General features: G+C 38.8%; 1 protein-coding gene across 1 annotated transcript in view; it reads left to right on the top strand.

The window, feature by feature from the left end:
- The window catches only part of lamc3 (laminin, gamma 3), a 111,122-nt gene that overhangs the window by 18,526 nt on the left and 72,694 nt on the right, over window positions 1-19,902 (top strand). The window contains exons 3-4 of the mRNA XM_063888856.1: window positions 12,074-12,204; window positions 15,325-15,491. Of these exons, the coding sequence (XP_063744926.1) occupies window positions 12,074-12,204; window positions 15,325-15,491 (298 nt within the window). The remainder of the gene's footprint in view (window positions 1-12,073; window positions 12,205-15,324; window positions 15,492-19,902) is intronic.

The following is a 19,902-nucleotide window of genomic DNA, read 5'->3' as shown; positions in this document are numbered from 1 at the left end:
TTCAGTGACAAATTCAGTGCTTGAAAGCACACCACCTCTTCCTGGCTTTAGAGAGGGGTAATGCGTTTCTAATAAAAAAACCTATGACTCTATTGAACTCGTTTTACACTTCAGAGGACTCATCCGAAAAGTTGTGCGTGTTTATCTAGGAGAGTTTTATTCCCAGGTGTGTCTGTCCACTGCAGCTTGTCCCTGTCTCTGCTGATGCTCCTCTGCTGCATCACAACTGTCTTGTTCTGATCGAGGAACAGCAACAGCCACTTTGATTCTGGTGAAAAACACATGAATTAAGCATGTGTCCATTTTTCGGGAAAGAAACTGTATTCAGTCTGTAGAAAATAAACAGTTTTGCATGTAAATTCTACCTGATTCTATTCCATAGGCGGTGTTTTTCTACACTAAACATTGTGTTCATTCATCTGTTCCACACATCAAATCTTTCCAGAGGTTAACTGTAAAAGACGATGACATAAATCGCTACCATAAAGTGTTGAATTATTTATATTCTCTGTACAAAGTCGTTAAGATCAATATAAAAACTCCCTATCAGATTTGATATACTCAAATGTAAAAGATAAAATATGTAGAGAGAAATAAATACTTCATTTTTGAACAACTTATTGACTGCTTCTGATTTAAGTACTACTGAAGTAAAGATAAACATTAATATAACTCAACATTGTTTATTATTGAATTAATGGCAGCTGTTATAGAGGCAATTAAAACAATGTGTTTTACTCCAAACATCGTAAATTACCAGCCAAGCAGGTTATTATAAAATGTTGCTTTAATTAAATACAAATAATTACATCTTAATGTGTACTGTGGAATGAGTTTCTCTCTTTGCAGGTATGCGATTTCCATTTAAATAATTTTAGCATGTGATTTCTCCTGCAGATTGTAATTAATGTATGAACACAAACAAGTCTTTCCTTTTTTTGTCCATCTAGAAACTTTTCAGTCACACTTGAATTCCTGTTCAAAACAACAGGAAGTATTCTAATTTCTGATTAAACTATTGAACCTTTTAGATGTTGGTATTGTCATGATGAGGCCATGCTTAGAACAAAAACATGTGTGATCTGTAAGGACCGTAGTTGCATTAAAACCTGGCCAGTAATGCTGTTGTTGGCTGTGTTTCAGTAAGCTTGAGATGACATCGACCTGCTGATTATAAAGCTGTGAGGATCAATATTAGCCAAGAATACATAGATTGGGTGGCAAATCTCTCAAAAGACCTGCCAAACATCCCCTCTCCTTCCTCCCCCACCTCTCTCTCATCCTCCCTCTTAAACAACAAGATGAGAAGACTCATAATTGACTGTGATCTGTTCTCCCATTAGAATTAGAAAGGAGGATCAATGGCTCCATTTCTTTCATTAAATCTCTCATTTCCCCTCTGTTTTAGGGCTGATGGGACAGATGGGTGTAGTGCGCAAACACAAAAACACATCAGCCGTCCTCTTTGATGCAAAAACTAAGCCGGTGGAATGTCAACTACTATTCTGTGCAGTGAATCATCTTTAAAAAAAACAAGATGGTGAAGCATACTCTTCTTTAATGTTGACATACTGCTTCCCCACTTGACCAACAAATACTAGAATAACCAAAAGAAAATGGAAAACTCAATACAAGGGTCCGGGTCGAGAGCAACACTCGAAAATAACTCCCACAACTGCATTATTTCTTGAATATAAGATGAAGGGCACAGAGAGGATGGTGGAGAGGGCAACAGAGAGGGATGTTCAACCAAGGTTATACTTGTATGTTATGTTTTAAACAATTCATACAGCTTAATGTTCAAATGCAAACAGGTTGCAATGACTTGAAATGATCATGTTCGGCTGTTCCACAAGCACAACAGGACATCATGTTGTTAATATTAAAAATGTTTGAGATTTTGTGCGGCCAGGGTCCACTTCTGAACTTCAGGAGATTTAAATAAAATCTCTTAGCATACACCTCACACAACGGAAAAGTCTTGCAAATAAAAATAATAATAGGAACCAAAAATATGAGCTTTACTGGCCATCATCATGCATCTATTTGTGTATATATTAGTCACAAACAATATGACATGTGAGCCATTTTCATATTCTATACTGCAAATCTTTCACATTTCTCTGTATATTTTGCAGATTTCTGTTCTTCCACTTTAAATCCCAATAAACAGCAAACATTTAAAGAGTAAATTATTGTACTTAAATATTTGTCTTTAATCTTATAGTTTTTAAATGAGTTCTATATATGTACTCAGTTTATGATCTGTGTTTATGTATGCACCATTATACACCAAGGCCAATTCATTGTATGTGTTAGGCTAAGGGTAAGGGTCTTCACAGTGTGTTGATCAGGGGTATTTTGTTTCCCATTTTAGTTCCCATTACTACCCTGAAGGCTAGTTTAGTTCCTTGTAGATCTGTCCAAGCTGATTTTAGATCAACACAGCACTTTTGTTTGCATGTAAGTCCTGTCCTCTCAGAGTCTTTGCTGCTGACCTTGTTGGGGAATTTGAGGTCAGTGGTGAAGCCCAGCTAAATACATTCTGTTATGGGGGGCACTGTTTGAATAATATTATATATGTAGCAACTGTACTTCTGCAGTTCACTATAGAAACTACCTTCAGAAGTTGTTGATTCCATCTCTTTTCCTTTATTACCATCAGGGGCGAAATTCTAATTAGTCGGAAACTTTGGTTTATGAACAAATGTTTGCTAAAGTAATTGCCATCAGCCTAAGCTGTACTTTGTGTTAGGTGAGAAAAAGCAAATGTTAGCACACTGACATTGGCAAACCTGGTAAATATTACCTGCTTTTCATCAGCCTGTTAGTGTGCTGATGTAAGCATTAGCTCGATTCTCTGCTGTGCCTGAGAACAGCATACCAGCTGCTAGCTCAACCTTAGGATGGCTGTATACATGACTTAAAGAAACACACCATGATACTCTAACTATGAGCAGTCTCAAGGTTTTCTATATCATATTATTTGATAAGTTATGGTTTAATTTTTTGATCCCAAATTGGGAAATTGTTTTGTAACAGCAGCATAATAAACAAGGAGTTGCACAATTTAGTAACACTATCAAATATACAATGCTGTGTGCAACATTACTCACTGCTTTTAAATTTAAATTGAAATGCAATGAAGAATTTAGTTTGATTATGTCAAGGAAAGCCCAGACCATTTTCCTGTTAGTGTTTACTTCCTGTCTCTTCTTTTGTTGATTTCACTGACGTCCAGCACTCCGTCTTTTAACTTCTTCTCCTTCTCTTGCGCTATTTTTCTTATTTTTATTGGGGACAGTTTAGCGAACTTTAATCCAAAGTCTCGTTCTCGCCACAAATATAAATGTATATATTAAAAAGATATTCCACTGTGTTTCTAATAGAGAAAACTTCCCCCTTTTGCACATAGTCCCTTAATGTCTGCTCCCCTTAGCAGAGGTCTGTTATTGAGAACTTTCAAACCTCTGGAATTTCCAAATTGACCAATTAGCATTGAGTCTACATGCTTTGTAATAACTTATGTTATACATATTATGTGCACATCTGTGGATATCTACGAGTGGGTAAATCTTTCTAAACATTTCACCAGAAATACCAGACTTACCTAAAGTAGTCAGTCTCAGCTTCATTAAGTTAAGTCTTGTGTTAATATGATTAGACCGAATATCCAGGTAATATGGGCTGACTGGGAATTTTGTATGGCTCATCTGGAATATTTGTAATAAATGGAGTGTTGCATTTTATGATTTGTTTCTACTTACAATGATGACCTCACCTTGTCGCTGTTATGACTTGACCTTTTCTCATGTCGTATGGAGGTAAAGAGCCTGGGAACACTGTAATAGCCTGCAGTTCGATGTCTGGGATTGAACTCCTTTTATTCCCCGGAATGTAAACCCCCAGTAGCCGTAGCACAAGTGGAATAGAGGTAGTCAGTGTTGTGATTATAATCACTAACTAGCCTCTATGAAAACACATTTATAGAACAAGCCTTAGTATTTCAGTGAATGCCATTGTTCAGGCTGAATGTGTTTTTCATAAAGTTGATGTAATCAGAGTAAATGCCTCGAGCACTTACTGCCCACTTTTTTTTTATCCCGCATTGTTTGTAGCAATATTGCATTTCTATAGACATGAGCAGTGATCCAGCTAATGCAGTAAAATCATAGCCTGGAGGTACAAAAGAGGCCATAGCCTACTATAATTTCTCCATCAGAATGACACTGTGAAGCACAAAGAAAGGGATGCATTTTAAATTCAAGCCTTAGAATGAGTCTTTGGGTACGGCCAAATTGTCAAAATATCATCTCCTAGCTACTATTCCTCGACCTGTGCGTGAAACGTCACAGGGTTAAGGGATAGTGTATAGGAGAATTCAAAAGGAAAAGAGACTGCGGTGCTTTGAGAATCCGACTGCACTTACACTATCCCATGTATTTATGATGAAGGACGTTATTAATGTGCGTCTGCTGTGGGGAACTTCAGCTACTATAAAGCGGACTACTGTAAGCTGCACCTAGAGACTTTGCACCGTGCGACTTTGCACCGTGAGACTTTGCACCGTGCAACTTTGCACCGTTTATCCCTTTGTATATCACAATTCAAACATGTTTTAAAACATTTAAGAAACCCCACACAGCGCAGTAAACACTGAGAAATGATGACTTTATTTGATCATTTCAGTAAAAAAGTTCATATTTGGCCTTTTGATTTATACAGTGTTGAAAGTTCAAAACATAGCATTTAAGCAAATTACGGCATAAGTTTTAAATTTCTTTAAAAAGCACCGTAACTTTCATGATACCCATTTCTCGTCACGATCGGTTGTTTCCGTGAGTGGCCGAATGTTGTGTCATGGTAAATGTTGCGGCCGCAAGGCATTGTGAGACAGCAGTGTTTCCTAAGTTAAAGGAGGTTATAAAGGAAGTTTCAGAGCTCCTTTCCTATCATTTAGAGAATTCCAACAGCTCTTATCATGGCGGCCATTGAGATACTTCGGGGTCATTTCACTCCGTTAGGAACCTTCCTAAGCTACACTGACTATTCGAACGCAACCCCAGTGTGCATATAAAACACAATAAAACAGGAATATAGAAAAAACCTTTCTCTGATAAACTTATATTGTCAAAAATGTTTCAGTGGACGGATCACTTCCATAGAAATCACATCATCAACTGGCTTTTCTTATCCTGAGATAAAGTTTGTGAATTTGTGTTAAGAGGTTAAATGATATTGTCAACAAAGCATTAACTGATCCCTGTTCCTCTCTGCTATGTCACTGTGCCATTTCCTCTGCATATGGCTCATACAAAACCATGCATATTTCATGAGGCTTAAAAAAAGGAATTGCATCCTGCCTGTTTTATTAGCATTTTAATCCCTTTTCAGATTTAACGCTTGTGCCTCAGTCTGAAAAGCGCGTATACAGACTTCACATGCTTCATTTGCTCTTTTTAAAACGCACTTTTTTTCATTTTGAGAGATCAAGAAATGTTTGGCAATTCTTACATGCACAGGTGTTGTTTGCTCATGTATGTGTCACCTGCATACATATGCCGCTTAGTATTATACCATTGTAATGTGTTGCCAAATGATTTTAATTTGGAATAAACAACACTCACCTTGTAACGCAGCATTTACAGGTTTTCTGTAAAGAAAGGGCTTACTTCAAAGAGGGCTCTGTTGTCAAGTTTGTAAAGCTCTCTTTTTTTCTATAATCACGCAGAAGATGAAAGCTGCTTTTTGAATTCTAATTTAATTTGTTCAGTCATCCATTAAAACGGTTCGTCTGTCTCTCCTGCCACCAGTCCCAACTTCTCTCACTCTCTCCCTCTCTCTCTCTCTCTGCCTCTAGAAAGCTGTGTGGCAAATTGGAGCTCCAGCATTGAATGACAATGACTAAAAGGGGAAAAAATACATATTGAGGCCACAGTGAACTTAAGCAATTAAATTAAAAAGTTATTAACTTTGGAATGAGGGACACTGCTCTCTTTCCCCTCAGCGCCTGCAGCCAGAGTTCAAGGAGACAGACTGATACTGGAAGAGGAGGGGGAAGGGAAGTAGACAGATATGGTTAGTCTGGTAAGAGACCAGGACTATTTTAGAGGTGAAGGTGAAGGTGACAAACCCCTGAGCAGTGATGTGCTCTAAAAACTGTGTTTGATATCCTTGAAAACTGTTCAGCGCGCCCTGCCACCTGCTCGTTTGATCATTAGGCCATTATTGTCCCAAGCAAAGGACTGGCTCATTGCCACAGTCGACACCTCAGCCTATCCCTAAGTCAGCATCATTGTAGTATTGTGAGGCCACTTTCCAAGGCACTGCGAATCAAAGTTAATTAAGCTTTTGCTGTGGTTTGCACAAATAATATGTAATGGGCTGACTACTAATTAACCCTAAGAAACTGCTTCCGTTCAGCGCAGTAAGTGATATTTGGAACCATGTCTGCTTTTACTTACACACTTAGCACTGTTCTGCCAAGCAGAGCTAATAACTCTCCTCTATGATAATGGTCTCACGCTGATGATAAATGGAAGAGAGTGTTTGCTTTAGTAGGTGTGTCAGAACTTTAAAATGCTAACAATGCATTTTTAACTGTTTATCATCTATGTGTGTGAAAAATGCATGTTGGACGCAAAAACAGTGTTGACCATTATTAATAGAGGCTTGAATTTCTTGCATTTTGAAGGGGCCCTATTGTGCTTTTTGGGGGTTTGTTGTAGGGTTTTGTGCACGTAAATGGTCTGCAAAGGCTAAAATCCCAAAGTACACACATTGTACAAGATAGGCTAAGGGACGGGACATCTCTAACCAGCTTTTTAACAGTAAATCATCTAAAAAAAAATCACAGTAGGTGAACAAAACCAATTATAAAACCTGGAAATAAGCATAATAAGGCCCCTTTAAAATTAAGATCCTCAGTTTTTCATTATTTATTTCATAATCTAAAAAAAGATCAGGTCATGTCCACCGTATCCTTTTTTGGTGCTAATAGGAAACATTGAATTCCAGTCGATAATTGATCACATTCAAAATAAAAATGAAGATTCCCATTGTTTAGCGATAGACAGAATACATAAAAAGCAAAAACTAATTTCCAAGTGGACGACATATTGTACATTCAGAAATCACCCAGCATTAATAATTAAATGCAAACTTTATTCATAATGAAATATATTAACTAAAATATTTCACCATTGTTTTTCACGTTGTTGCATCTGTATAACGCTGCTACCTGTGTGGCCTTTGTGCTATTCTTTTGCTGATTAGAAACCTCCCTTATTGTGCAGGGCGCATGCATTATCATTATGGCGATATGCACAGTTCCTATATAATACCACAAGAGCAGGCTCTGAGATAATGACAAGGTAGAAAACAGGCGCAATCAAATATCATTTGTATTTTGTAAGCATGTCGGACAGGAGGAGAATCATTTCCTATCCCTTGTGTATACTTTTAATTTGTTCTGTCAATTTCGTTTGATGGAAAGTTAAACCATAATTTGCTTTTGTCTGTTTCCCCTCCAGTTTCTCAACCTGACTGACCCTTATTTTACCTTAATTTGCTACCTGGCAGCTACGTTCCCCATCAAACCCCACCGCTTACCTCTAATAAAGCATGAATGGAAATCCTGTCATGTCCAGGTAGTGTAAAACAAAATGAAGAATGAGCATCTGTTTTTCCCTGGCAACTGCAGTTCATCAGGTCCATTCAGTGTCTTCCAAACCCTATTAGCCAGTAGAGCCATGTCAAGCAGGGGGGCAAAGTCGATAAGCACGAGCCCGAACAATTGCATGCCAGCCAACTGCGCTCTATGCTGCAACACTGTAGTTATGGGTGCTTCAGAATAACAGCCCCATAGCTCTCAACAGGCTGCTAAGGCACAGAACTGTCTGAAAATCCTGAAGTGCTCACCGGCTAGCGGGACAGTGCAGAGATAAGCCTGGCAAGTAAGGAAAATAAGAGATGAGGTGTAGTGTGAAGGCAGAGGGCATCACAGATAAGGACACTGAAGGTGGGATGAGTTACAACTGCAGAACCAAACTGCATTTTACTGAACCAGCTGGCCTTGTTAAATTATTGCTAACTAGAAGCTTTAATACACAGTTTCATTGATTGCACATTGCTGAATACAGCAAACTCCGCTCTGAATAGCCTTTTTTTATCCTGTAGTCATGCTGACACCATCCATGCAAACCAATCAGAAACACATGTGCAGCATATTCACACCAGATGTTCCGTAAGGGTTTATGACCTCTCCATGCCTCAGCAGTATGTCTTCTAGGGCTGTAGGCACAGTCAGAGCAGGTGGTCCTAATCCCAGGACCCTCTCCCTTTTGATCCAGGAGGATGGTGATCATGCTGACAGAAGAAGAAAGCCCCTGAGAAGCAGCACTTTCTGAGACGACTCAGTTTGAAACTTTTACTGCATTGCTATTTTAAGCGGAGAGAGATCAGGCTAGGTACCTGCAAAGAGAGCCTCAGAGGGCTCAGTAGTGTCATCTCTCTTAAAACTAACCAATTAAGCCACTTTATTCACTGGCTGAACAGATAGTAACGCTTAACTGAATTGTTTTACATCGTAACTACTATCAAGCTAAAGAATGAAAATGGTGATAGGATACTTTATAGATTCTGCTGGACCATATTTCTCATTGTTGTTGTGTATAATGGCGAAAAAACACATTGTCTGGAAAACAGTGGCAATAATTCACGTTCATTTTAAGTCTGGAAACAACATCAGAGAGATTTTGCTATAGGATTAGGCTTTAACCCTTTGGAGTCACAGTCCTTTTTTTATGTGTGGTTTGCCTGCTAAAAATGCTATTAAAACATGACCCTGGTGCTGCATAATCAAGTATATACATGTTTTTATGCATAACAATCTAAGCTATCAGCATATGTAGGCTACATGGATGTCACATGGATGTACAAGTAGTAGTCTGCCCGTCTCTGGACATCAGAAGATAGTTATTTTAAGTCTTGGTGACCATGGGGGAAAAAGGAAGTATTGCAAAGCAGCAAATCAACATGTATCTACAATATTTACACAAAAAGTGGTGGCACTTTTTGTCAAGAAAGATTGTTGTGCCATTCCTCAAAGCAGTTTGTGTCAGAAACAAGCCAGAGGGCTCCAGTACACTTTCTACACCTCCAGGGGGTGCACTGGCTGGCCTGCATGATCTAGCTACAAAAGAAATACTACAAAAGAAATACAACAAAAAAAAAGCGTTTGTGCATCCCTAAGAACAGCCTCTGATTCGTCAACACACTTCATGCAATGCTTCATGGAATGCATAATTAGATATCTATAACCTCTATCCAACTCCTAGCACATCTAAATCTACTTCCAACATGGATAAATGTTCATAGAAGTCTTCCATTGTTTGTTTACACTCTTCTTGAAAAACATTGTTTTTCTGCGAGAGTGCGGAAAACTTTTTAAAGGCTGCGATGCCAGCCAGGACCCTGAAGAGTTAAACCTTGACTTTGAAAGTAACGCTAAGACAGACTTTCCGTCTCTAAGGAGCCAGACTTGGTTAGACACCATAACAACAGACTTGATCAAGTAAAATATAAAGACATAGGTTTTATTTCACTCCTTTCTATATTGTTTTCAGAGACTTCAAGACAATCCAAGTCATTGGCAGGAAGTTCATTGATGGTGCCTGGAAGGATTACATTGCAGTCTGTTTCCCAGATGGCAACAGCAGCTTTCTTGCTCAATACTAGACCAATAAAAAGTCACTTGGACACAAATGTTGGGCAAATAGCATCTGCGTTGATGAATACCTGAGCTTCTCTTTAAAGGACTATACCATGTATTCTCATGCAGCTGTCAGCAGGAACTGTTGTGCTCCAATACAAAGTTCATCATAGTAGCCTGCCATGCTTGCGTGCATCAATATCTGTTTGATGTGCATGGTAATTTAAACTCTTACAAAAGCATAAACCAGACTTGTAAAATCAGTTTAAGACAAGACTGAGAATATCCAGGGATATCTCTACTAATTTTCATCAAAATGTACCATCTACCGTATTTTCCGGACTATAAGTTGTGCCTTTTTCAGCTGTCTGGCTGTTCCTGCGACGTATACTCCTTAGCGACTTATATATTGTATATTTTGTCTGATTGCGTTCAAACTATGCCTTCTACTGATTAGTGTCCACAGTAGGCCGGGCTGAGTGATGTGGGGCGAGCCTCGGGCTCACTGTGAAATGAACGTGTACTGTGAAAACTGCTCTGCGCATGCTCAGAGTCCTTTTCTATTCAATGTGTGCAGCAAAAAAAAACAACACAAGCGGGGCAAAGCGTTCGCAGCCCCATTCAAGCGTCATCTCATAAGTCAGAGCTGATTGGCTGTAAGTGTGTGTGCTGCTAAAAGTGTAGTTATGAAGATTAGATGAGAGAGCTTCGACTACATCACCAGCGGTAAATAATACAAACAGAAAATGAAAGAAGTTGACCCTCTACTGGAGCTTTGGTGAGCAGAAGTATAGTTTATGTTGATGTCTGTGTCTAGCCTTAAGGCTCTCGATCTGCTGGATCGATTGATATTGTAACCACGATGACGAGTGTCGGTGTTTTCCTTATACAGTCTGGTGTTTTCCTGCTGAGGCATGACGGTTGTTGTTATTGTTAAGTTTTGCTTTGTGATAGCGCTCTTTACTCCATATATTAAGTTACAAGGAGCGTATATATAAATATCTAAGTTGTCGTGCCCCCCAGTTTGTTCATTGAAAAAGGCCACGGAGAGTATGCTGCTGAAAGCAGTAATCGACCAGCAGAAAGAAAGTACAGAGTGAGTGAAAAACTTGTCAGGAACTGGCGCTTTTCTTGTTGAATAAACATACAAAAATAAAATATAAATGCGACTTATACACCGAAGCGACTTGAATGTGTTTTTTTTCTCTTAACAACACATTTTTTGATAAGAGCGACTGATACACCGAAGCGACTTATAGTCCAGAAAATACGGTATTATCTAGTTTCCACTCTAAGCCAAAATTGTTAACCAAAGTCTGTAGGATTTATCCTCTTGGGAACATGTACGTCTTAAAATCATCTACAGCATACTGCCATCATGATAAAGCTACAGTTTGAATCTTTTAATACTTCATCGGCTGAAATAGGCAAACTTGGCTCTATTTAATAGGTGTTTTCTTTTGGGTTTCAGCACTACAAAGACCCGCTGTAGTGCCTGGAAAAAAAAACATGAATGAATGAACCCATCACATGTGTTTTTAGTCTGAAGCCCATCCGCTCCAATCTCTGTCCCTCCCACTGCCACACTTCAAAGACACCTCTGGGGACAGGCTTCAAATCATACAGCATTACAGGCTTTTACAACCTCAGTCTCAAAACCTGCCAAGACACAGGCAGAAAGTTTCTCCTCAGCTATTTGTTTTAAAGTTGGTTCTGTTACAAGGGAGAGATTCCTCATGTCAAATTTGTTCTCCCTCTACCTGGCCTCACTTTTATCTTCAAGCCCACTTCCTGTTAGCTTTTCCTCTGTTTGTGTTATCCCTCTACACTTTCTTCTCCACCCTCGCTTCATCCTGTCTTTACCTTTGCAGTGGGCTCAAACAGAGGAGCTTAAATCATATCAGGGATGGGAGCTTTGCCATGCACCATCCATTATCCCCAAGCAGTGCTGCTGGTGTTGTCTCCTTTCTTTCATATTTGGGATTTTTGTTTCCATTAATCCCCTTCGTTCTTCGCCCCTCTTTCTGACATTAACTCGATTTCCTACACCATACTCATTATCTGCCCATTACATCTGCTCTATCCTCTGCTGTTACACCATCACCCCTGTCTCCTTTCCTTGATCCACCAACTATCCATTTCTTTTCTTTGCTTTGCCAACTTTTCCTGTTTTATGTCCTCACACCTCTTCCTTCTCTCAACTAAAGCCCACTTTGAGTATTTCCTCCTCGTGTCTGCTTTCTTGTACCACCAAGTGTGGCAGCTGCCAACACACTGACTGAAGTGGCTAACATCAATTGCTAACATCAGTCTCACCCTGTTGGCCCTGTTTCTTCATCCTTATCTTTTTTTCTCTTCCAGGAATGGGTGACCGCCACTGACCTTCTCATCTCTTTGGACAGGCTTAACACGTTTGGAGATGAGTTCTTCAAGGACGCTAAAGTGTTGCGCTCGTACTTCTATGCCATCTCTGACTTCTCTGTGGGTGGCAGGTAAGAGACAACGGAAAATGCTGCATAGCCAACACACACTTTCTTGAATGTTAAAAGTTGGCCACTTTAAACTTGGATTGTCGGATGAAATTGAGGTTGAGCCAAACACCAAATGAAAACTCAAAAGGCTGGTGCTGTATATGTTTTTGTGCCATTGTGCTTCTATTTATTGCTCAAATAACTTAGAGTTGACCACACGAACCCTGTCAATTACTAAACACATTTATGTAATACTAATTGACTTTTCCAAATTTGTTTCGGAGGATCATTACTGCTTCCTTAGGAATACAAGGCATACAAAGCAAGCATTTTAATGAGCCTAGTGTTTATGTCTTATATCTCACATACAGCTCTGGTAAAAATGAAGAGAGCACTCCAAATTTTTCTTTAATCTTTATCTCTACTTGTATGGCAGCCATTCCAGTGTCTGTTGAATTCCAACACAGACATTTTGCCAGTAGTTTAATTCAATTTAGTAATTTAACTCTAAGACATACCTATAAATAATAAACCCAGAGAAACTGATAATGCTGCAGTGGTCTCTTCATTTTTTCCGGAGCTGTATTGTTCGATTAGGCTTCATAAAACAATTGGTTATGGTTAGGTAACAATTATAGTTTTGGTTAAGTATTTCTAACTGGTCTCAAGGCAAATTGGACTTAGTCAGTATTAAACAAATACCACCATTTTTATTTATTTTTTATCTTTATTATAAACATTTCACATCAAACTACACCTAATGTCATATAGCTGACTTTTTTTTCCCAAAGCGACTGGTCTTCAGGAGCAATTTGGGATTAAGTGTTTCTCCCATTGGAACTTGGACCTGTAGACTGCAGCAGCTGGGGATCGAACCAATGATCCTCTTATTGGTTTACCTTTAACCCCTTAGCCACCCTTGCAGTAAACAGGTTTGCAGATATGCCTGAAATAATGAGTCCTTCTTGTGTTTATAAATATAATTTTCTCAGCAGTGTTACCTTTCCTTCAGAACACAATTAAATACGTATATAAATATAATTTTCAGGAGACTGGATTTTTGTAAAAGAAGTATACTGTTTGCATCCGAAAGCAAGAAAAGCAATCAACAGCTTTTCCTAAAAGTAAGAATGCAAAAAACCCCAGCTTGCTGTCCGTCAAAATACAATTAGATGAGAGTAAACCAATATTATCCTGCTTCCTCCTTCCACTTCTTTTGGTTTATTACTCAAAGTAATGAGAGAGGACGGGGTGCCAAGGACCAGGCTGCACCTTGGCGTCTCACATAGAAGTGGACGATTAAGTAGTCGAGATGAAGCCTTCACACTGAATATAAATCTGATCTGACACATGTCATAAACACTTAGGATCACTGCAACGACAGGACAAATTACCCACCAATGCCACAGCACCTAGGGGAGAGAGCCACATGACAACACGTTAGCCTTGTGCTTTCTGTATGAGTAAACAAGGCTCTACACCTCAGTGCTACACCTCGCCAAGTCCCGCTCATAGATAGGAAAGACTCTGCGTCATCGATACAGAATATCTATGCAGCCATAACCCAAGGCGGACTGCTATCAGAAATGTGCTAGAATTCTGGTGGCAACAATCCATATATTATGCAAATGTATAACCCCGCAAAGAAGAACAAAATAATTCAATTAAAAAAGTAATAATAGTTCATTAATAACATACAAAAATATACATAAAAATATGTTGAAAGTGAACAATAATTCAAAAGAGAAAAATTCAAAACAACATAATTGATTAATAAAAAAAACTATTTAATAGACATGTCAAAAGGTCAAAACAGTGAGTTAGAAAGCATGTAGACAGGAAGCTACATCACATCCAATAATATCTACTAATTGACAAATCTGTATCTAGTTTCCTTCCAAAAAAAATAAGAATTTCCTCCATATTTTATAAAAGATATCAGGCTTTCCCTTTATAGCATAGGTTGATTTCTCTAAGGCCAGCCAATGACAGAGTTTTGTTTTTTTTAATGCATCTTTTTATTCTAACATGCAGACATCACTTTTGAATTGCACATATGCCGCCTGCACAGGTCACCTCCCTCCCTTTATATTCAGTCAGAATGATCACAGAGCAGCTCTCGTCTACTCCAGCAGAAGCATCTGATATGTGGATTTGGAAGCACTTTGGAGTGACTGGGCTCTTGTCGTCTCAGCGACAACAGAAATAACTGGGTCTGAGCCTCAGGCAAGCATGCGTCTGGATCCTCGACAGCTGGCTAAATTTGACAGAGCCTGCCACTCAGTGACAAGTCCCTGTCCCCTATCACAGCCACTTGACAAAACCCGACGACAGTGCCAGGAAGTATTACACACAGGAGGGCGTAGCTGCCACCGCGCTTCACTGGAAATAATAGGCTTTCCAAATGCAGGGACAATAAAAGGCAGCGGTTATTAGATATGTGGTTTTGAAAATTGACTTATTAAATCATATTTATATCATGATGATCGTGATACAATTTTGATCATTTTCAAACATACATTTATTTGAAAATGCACTCGTAAAAAAATAAGAAAGTTAATCAAATCAAACTTTATTTATGTAATATATCACAAATCACGTTTGTCTCAGATGGCTTTATAGATTAACAAACATGAACGAATGTTAAAAAAATATTAAAATTACAATCATTTAATGAAAAGACAAGATAGAACGTGAAATACAAATAAAATACATACAAATAAAACAAGATACATCCTATCAGAAAGACAATAAAAGTAATAAAATAAAATACCTTAAAACTAAGAGCTCAGGAGAACACTTCTTTGGACACTACTGCCTCCCTAATAAAAACAAATATAAACATAGGCTTTCACATAGATAAACATTGACACAAATGCCAGAGATACATGCTTGTTGAGACAGTGTATTAGCACTTGCAGTGTTGAATGGAAATGAACACCCCACCTCATCTGAAGCCATGTTATAACTGTTAAAGATGATAGGAAGTGACAACTCACCATGAAAAATCCCTTCTCACTTTCCCCTCTCCTCTGCCTCATACTCCACTCACTGTGTGTGTGTTTCAGTGAGGAGAGTCAGAGACAGAGAAAAGTTGTACTCCATCCTTTCTACATAACTATCTGTCTGTGTTTCCCTCAGATGTAAGTGTAACGGTCACGCCAGCGACTGCTTTGAGGGGGAACACGGGGGCCTGGTGTGTTCCTGCCAGCATCACACGGCGGGAGATGACTGCCAGAGATGTCACCCCTTTTACCAGGACAGACCCTGGGCCAGGGCCACGGGGGACTCCGCCAACGAGTGTCTGAGTGAGTAGCTGCTTCTGGACCTCCGACATAAACACAGCGGGGGGAACCTCTAGTGCAGCTTCTGCATTTGCTGCATGAGTGAGTAGATACTACACAACAGCATGACAAAGTATTCATAGCAATTCATTTGTTCTTATAATGCTTTGAATGAATGGTTTGTTATTATGTTGAACACAGCTTCAACAGCATATATATACCCAGCAATAAGGTATCTCAGTACCCTGCATTTTATTAGTATTGGTAGAGAATGACAGTTTTGATAAGAATCTTACTTATAATTTGCTTCCCTGCAGGCGTACTTGGCATGCCAAACAGGGATGTTTTTTCTCTTATATGCATGCTGCAAATAAAAGTGACAGTCAAGACAAAGCAGACGGGGCAAAATTACTAACCCTAGCCAACGGTACTGAGTTGCACCTCTACAAATGAAGATAATGGAATAAGAATATGGCAAACTCTTTTTCTCCTCGCTTCTTATTAAATGCAGCTGTGGCACCTCACTTGGTTCTTTTCACAATAAAAGCCCCTGACATATACACTGCATTGTGTTTTGTCTGAGGGAACTTCACTTCACACAGAGCCTTTCAATTAGACGCAGCTCAACAAAATAATCCACAGTACAGTTCACACTTATCTCTGCAAGGATGTTAACCTGTTATAGTCGGCCGTGTGTCAAGTGGATACGATGACATGTGAACGTGTAAAAACTTGGCCTCAATTTAAAGTTATATCATTCCTTGCTGGAACACTTTACATGTTCAAACGCACTACGTTACAGTAATTAACTCCTGTTGCCTTATGGCTTCGTTTCTGTCCTCTTCTGTCTTGCATTGACACTCTCAATATTTTATTTACAAACACAAAGTAATGCAATTCATTTTAAATCGGGGTTAATTAGTTGAAGTCTATATGAACTGGCTCCTTCGTATGCACATATGTTTGCAGGCATAGCGCCTGTATATATGAATTAGTATTATTATTTTAATTATCAGCCTTAGCTCATCACGCTGCATGTTCACTGAATGCTGTCGGGGAGGAATTGTAATCGACTGAGGGCTAAAACCCATAAAGGAGAGTGTTTTTATTTAGTTTCTTTGCTGAATTCCATTAAGCAGCAAGCTTTTTTTAATTACTCTTATTCTTGGTTCCAAGCAGATGGAGTCTTGAATGAGAACTGTGCCCAAGCTAATCAATGTAATATATTAATAAATAAACACAAACAAAGGACAGACAGAATGTAGAAACATAATAATCAATGCCCAATGTAATTGCACATCTCTTTCTTGCACAAAACTCATTTTGTTTCCACACCAACAATTTATATTTCCATTTTTTTCAGACAGCCTCCATAATATTCTCTCCCTGACATAGTTTTATGTGCATTTAATTTGCATCCGGGAAATGAAACGCAACAAAAAGTAAGATGTTAAGGTTGTTGTTATTTTTCAAGTAGGGCTGGGCAAGTTATTGCATTATTATTGCATTAATTAATTAGTGCTGTCAATTATTTTATTGCACTCAACAGTTTATTCAAATTAATATTATTATATCTCACTGGCTCTAAATACACATACAGACAAACCATGGGTCACAGGAGGGGCAGGATGTTGATCAGTATTGGCTTAGGATAGGCGTCTTCTCCCATCTGAACCAATGGGAGCATTTGGGACGGGCCTAAGACTTCTGCAGCGCTCACATGAACCAAAACAGAAAAGAACCGGCGTGGACAGAAGCACGGAGAGAGGTACCGAACTCTGACAAGGACATTTTAAACCTCCTCCAGACAGCAGAGTTGATAGAACCTGAGTTACTTTTAACCACTGCAAAGTTGAATCTTCTTATCACTGGACTTGCTTTTCTATAACAAATTAGATAAAATTTCATATTCTGGCAGTGACAAATAGCTTTGGTTTTATATTAGATTTGTTTACATTCATTAATGTTGAAGTCGAGATTTACAATAAATGTTTTAACTGCTACTGTGTTAAGGGAATACTGCTGTTAAAAATCACCTATTTGTATAAAGTGTTTGCAAACAAAATGTTATTGCTCTTTTATTCATATAGCAGTACTTTTAAGCTTCAAGACAACCTTATATCATTATTGTGTGCCAAGGTCAGAAAGGTTTTTTCTTACCAAAATCGAAAAATCTCAACCAAAAAAACCCATTATGTGCAGTTGTGATAACAAAGGATAACAATATTTCAAGTAAAATAAAATATCACCTAAACAACAAAATAAACAAGTACAAGGATTAATTCACGTTCCATTTTTTCGACAGAATTTGTTGATAAAATGATCTTATAAAGCACCTTATTTTGCATTTTATATCGAAGAATATAAGTCAGGTATTTCTTGGTATGCTGTAAAAGCAGTGTACAGTTGCTGTTATTTTTTTCATGTTTGTTACCGAGGGGTGAAACAGTGTCACCCCTTGCTGCTTATGGGAGAGATGTCTTCATATTCACAAATGCAGGCAGAGCTGTCAGAGGTCTAAGGTGTGAAGCATGTGTGAGCTGAGACCTTTTTTATACCTCATATTAAGTTTGGAGTTGCGGCAGCAGCACCATTTGAAGTGTGAGACTTCTTCTGCTCAATGTAATTTCAGACGATTGTGAAATAAGGTGGAAGGGATGAGGCGCTCTTTCGGAAGCCGGCGGAATTGAATAAAAGGAACATGATCTTTGGCTTTGCAGGAACTGTGAAAAAGCAGAAAATGAAAGTCTTGCATGGGATTATTTTTAGCGCATGGCTCATTTTGCTGATCTTCAATACTTCTGAAATGTGTTCCACTTTATTGCTGTTTGCACAGTGCATCCATCTGCCATTGTTTACTGTAGCACCTCAAATGCATGTTTGGTTATGAATGGATTTGGACCTATAATAATCTATAAAAGCCATCCAGATTAACAGAGCACCAGGGGGAACTATTGTGTTTCACATACATTGTGTATTTAACAATGGTATTAAACTATTACATACTATAAGCTGAAGAAAATCGGTGGCTTAAAGTGGTCCATGCTAAATAGTGATCTTCTGGTTTTGATTATCAGTTATCTTTCGTACAATTGTTCTCTTTGTAACTTATGACACTGTTTGTCTTAATGTACCTGCATTCACTGCTGAAATACTAGTATAACAAAATAATACTTACCAGGGTTTTTTCTAGAAAAATACAGTATGAAGGCGCTAACGTCACTTCCAGCCCAAATGACGGCCCCGCCCACTTTCCGGCTAAAATCCTGCATTAGAGCGAAGCGGTACATAATAGTGTCTTCATGTCTTAAAGCTGCTGAGTCATATATTGCACGTCAAAAATAAATTAAATCCAGAGTTACGGTTTTCTTCACTTCCTCTACAGAAGGAGAGTAAAAGAAAGGATGTAATTCAGAAATCTCAGTTTCAGTGTAAGCCTGCTGCCTGCCACTCGTCCACCGGCAGACCCACCGCACTTCCGTCCCCTATCCATTCTCCGTAAAAACAAAGCTGTCTCTGTCATCTGACGCTCTATTCGACATGATTTGTCATATTTTTGAGTAATTATGCTGTTTTTGACGAATAGAAATATTGTTTTCTGGCCTCACTTTTTAGGGGGAAAATCAGCATTTTGGTTTGAGGACGCACTCCGACAGTAAGAGGGCTACGGTTTAGTCGAAACCCTGCTTGCATTAGGTCAGTGCTCATTTCAAAACAATCTTCCCAAGAAAAACAGCAGTGTAATTTCCTGCCTATGTAAATCCAATTTGCATATTTTGTAAAATGTGTGAATATAGTGTGTATAACTTTTACATACCAATACAGTACATCGATCAGCTTGCATGATCATAACTGTAATGCAGTGTTATATAATGTATGTAATGTCCTTTAAGACCTAAAGCAGAGTGCTGCAGCAGAACCCGACAAAGATACAGTTACAGTGGAGGAAATAAGTATTTTATCCCCTGCCAATTTAGTTAGTTTACCCACTTACAAAGAAATGAACAGTCTGTAATTTCTATGGTAGGTTTATTTTCACAGTGAGAGACATAATATCGGAAAAAAAAGATATAAATTAATGTGGATTTAATTAGGGGAAATAAGTGTTTGATCCCCTTGCAAAACATGCCTTAGGGGAATGAGGTTATCAGCCAATATTTTACAATATATGGCCCCCTCCATCATCCCCTCGATGCGGAAAACCACCCTGTCCCCTTAGCAGAGAAACCCCCCCAAAGCATGATGTTCCACCTCCATGATTGATGCTGGGGACGGTGTTCTAGGGGTAATAGGCAGAATTTCTCTTCCTCCAAACACGACATGTCGAGTTGATGCCAAAGATCTTGATTCTGGTCTCATCTGACCACATCACCTTCTCATAAGCCTTCTCTCAATCATTCAGAGGATCACTGGCAGACTTCAGACGGCCTGTAGA

The sequence above is a fragment of the Eleginops maclovinus genome, chromosome 8, assembly GCF_036324505.1.
Source record: "Eleginops maclovinus isolate JMC-PN-2008 ecotype Puerto Natales chromosome 8, JC_Emac_rtc_rv5, whole genome shotgun sequence".
Lineage (NCBI taxonomy): Eukaryota > Metazoa > Chordata > Actinopteri > Perciformes > Eleginopidae > Eleginops > Eleginops maclovinus.
This window is presented reverse-complemented; position numbering and strand designations above follow the sequence as displayed.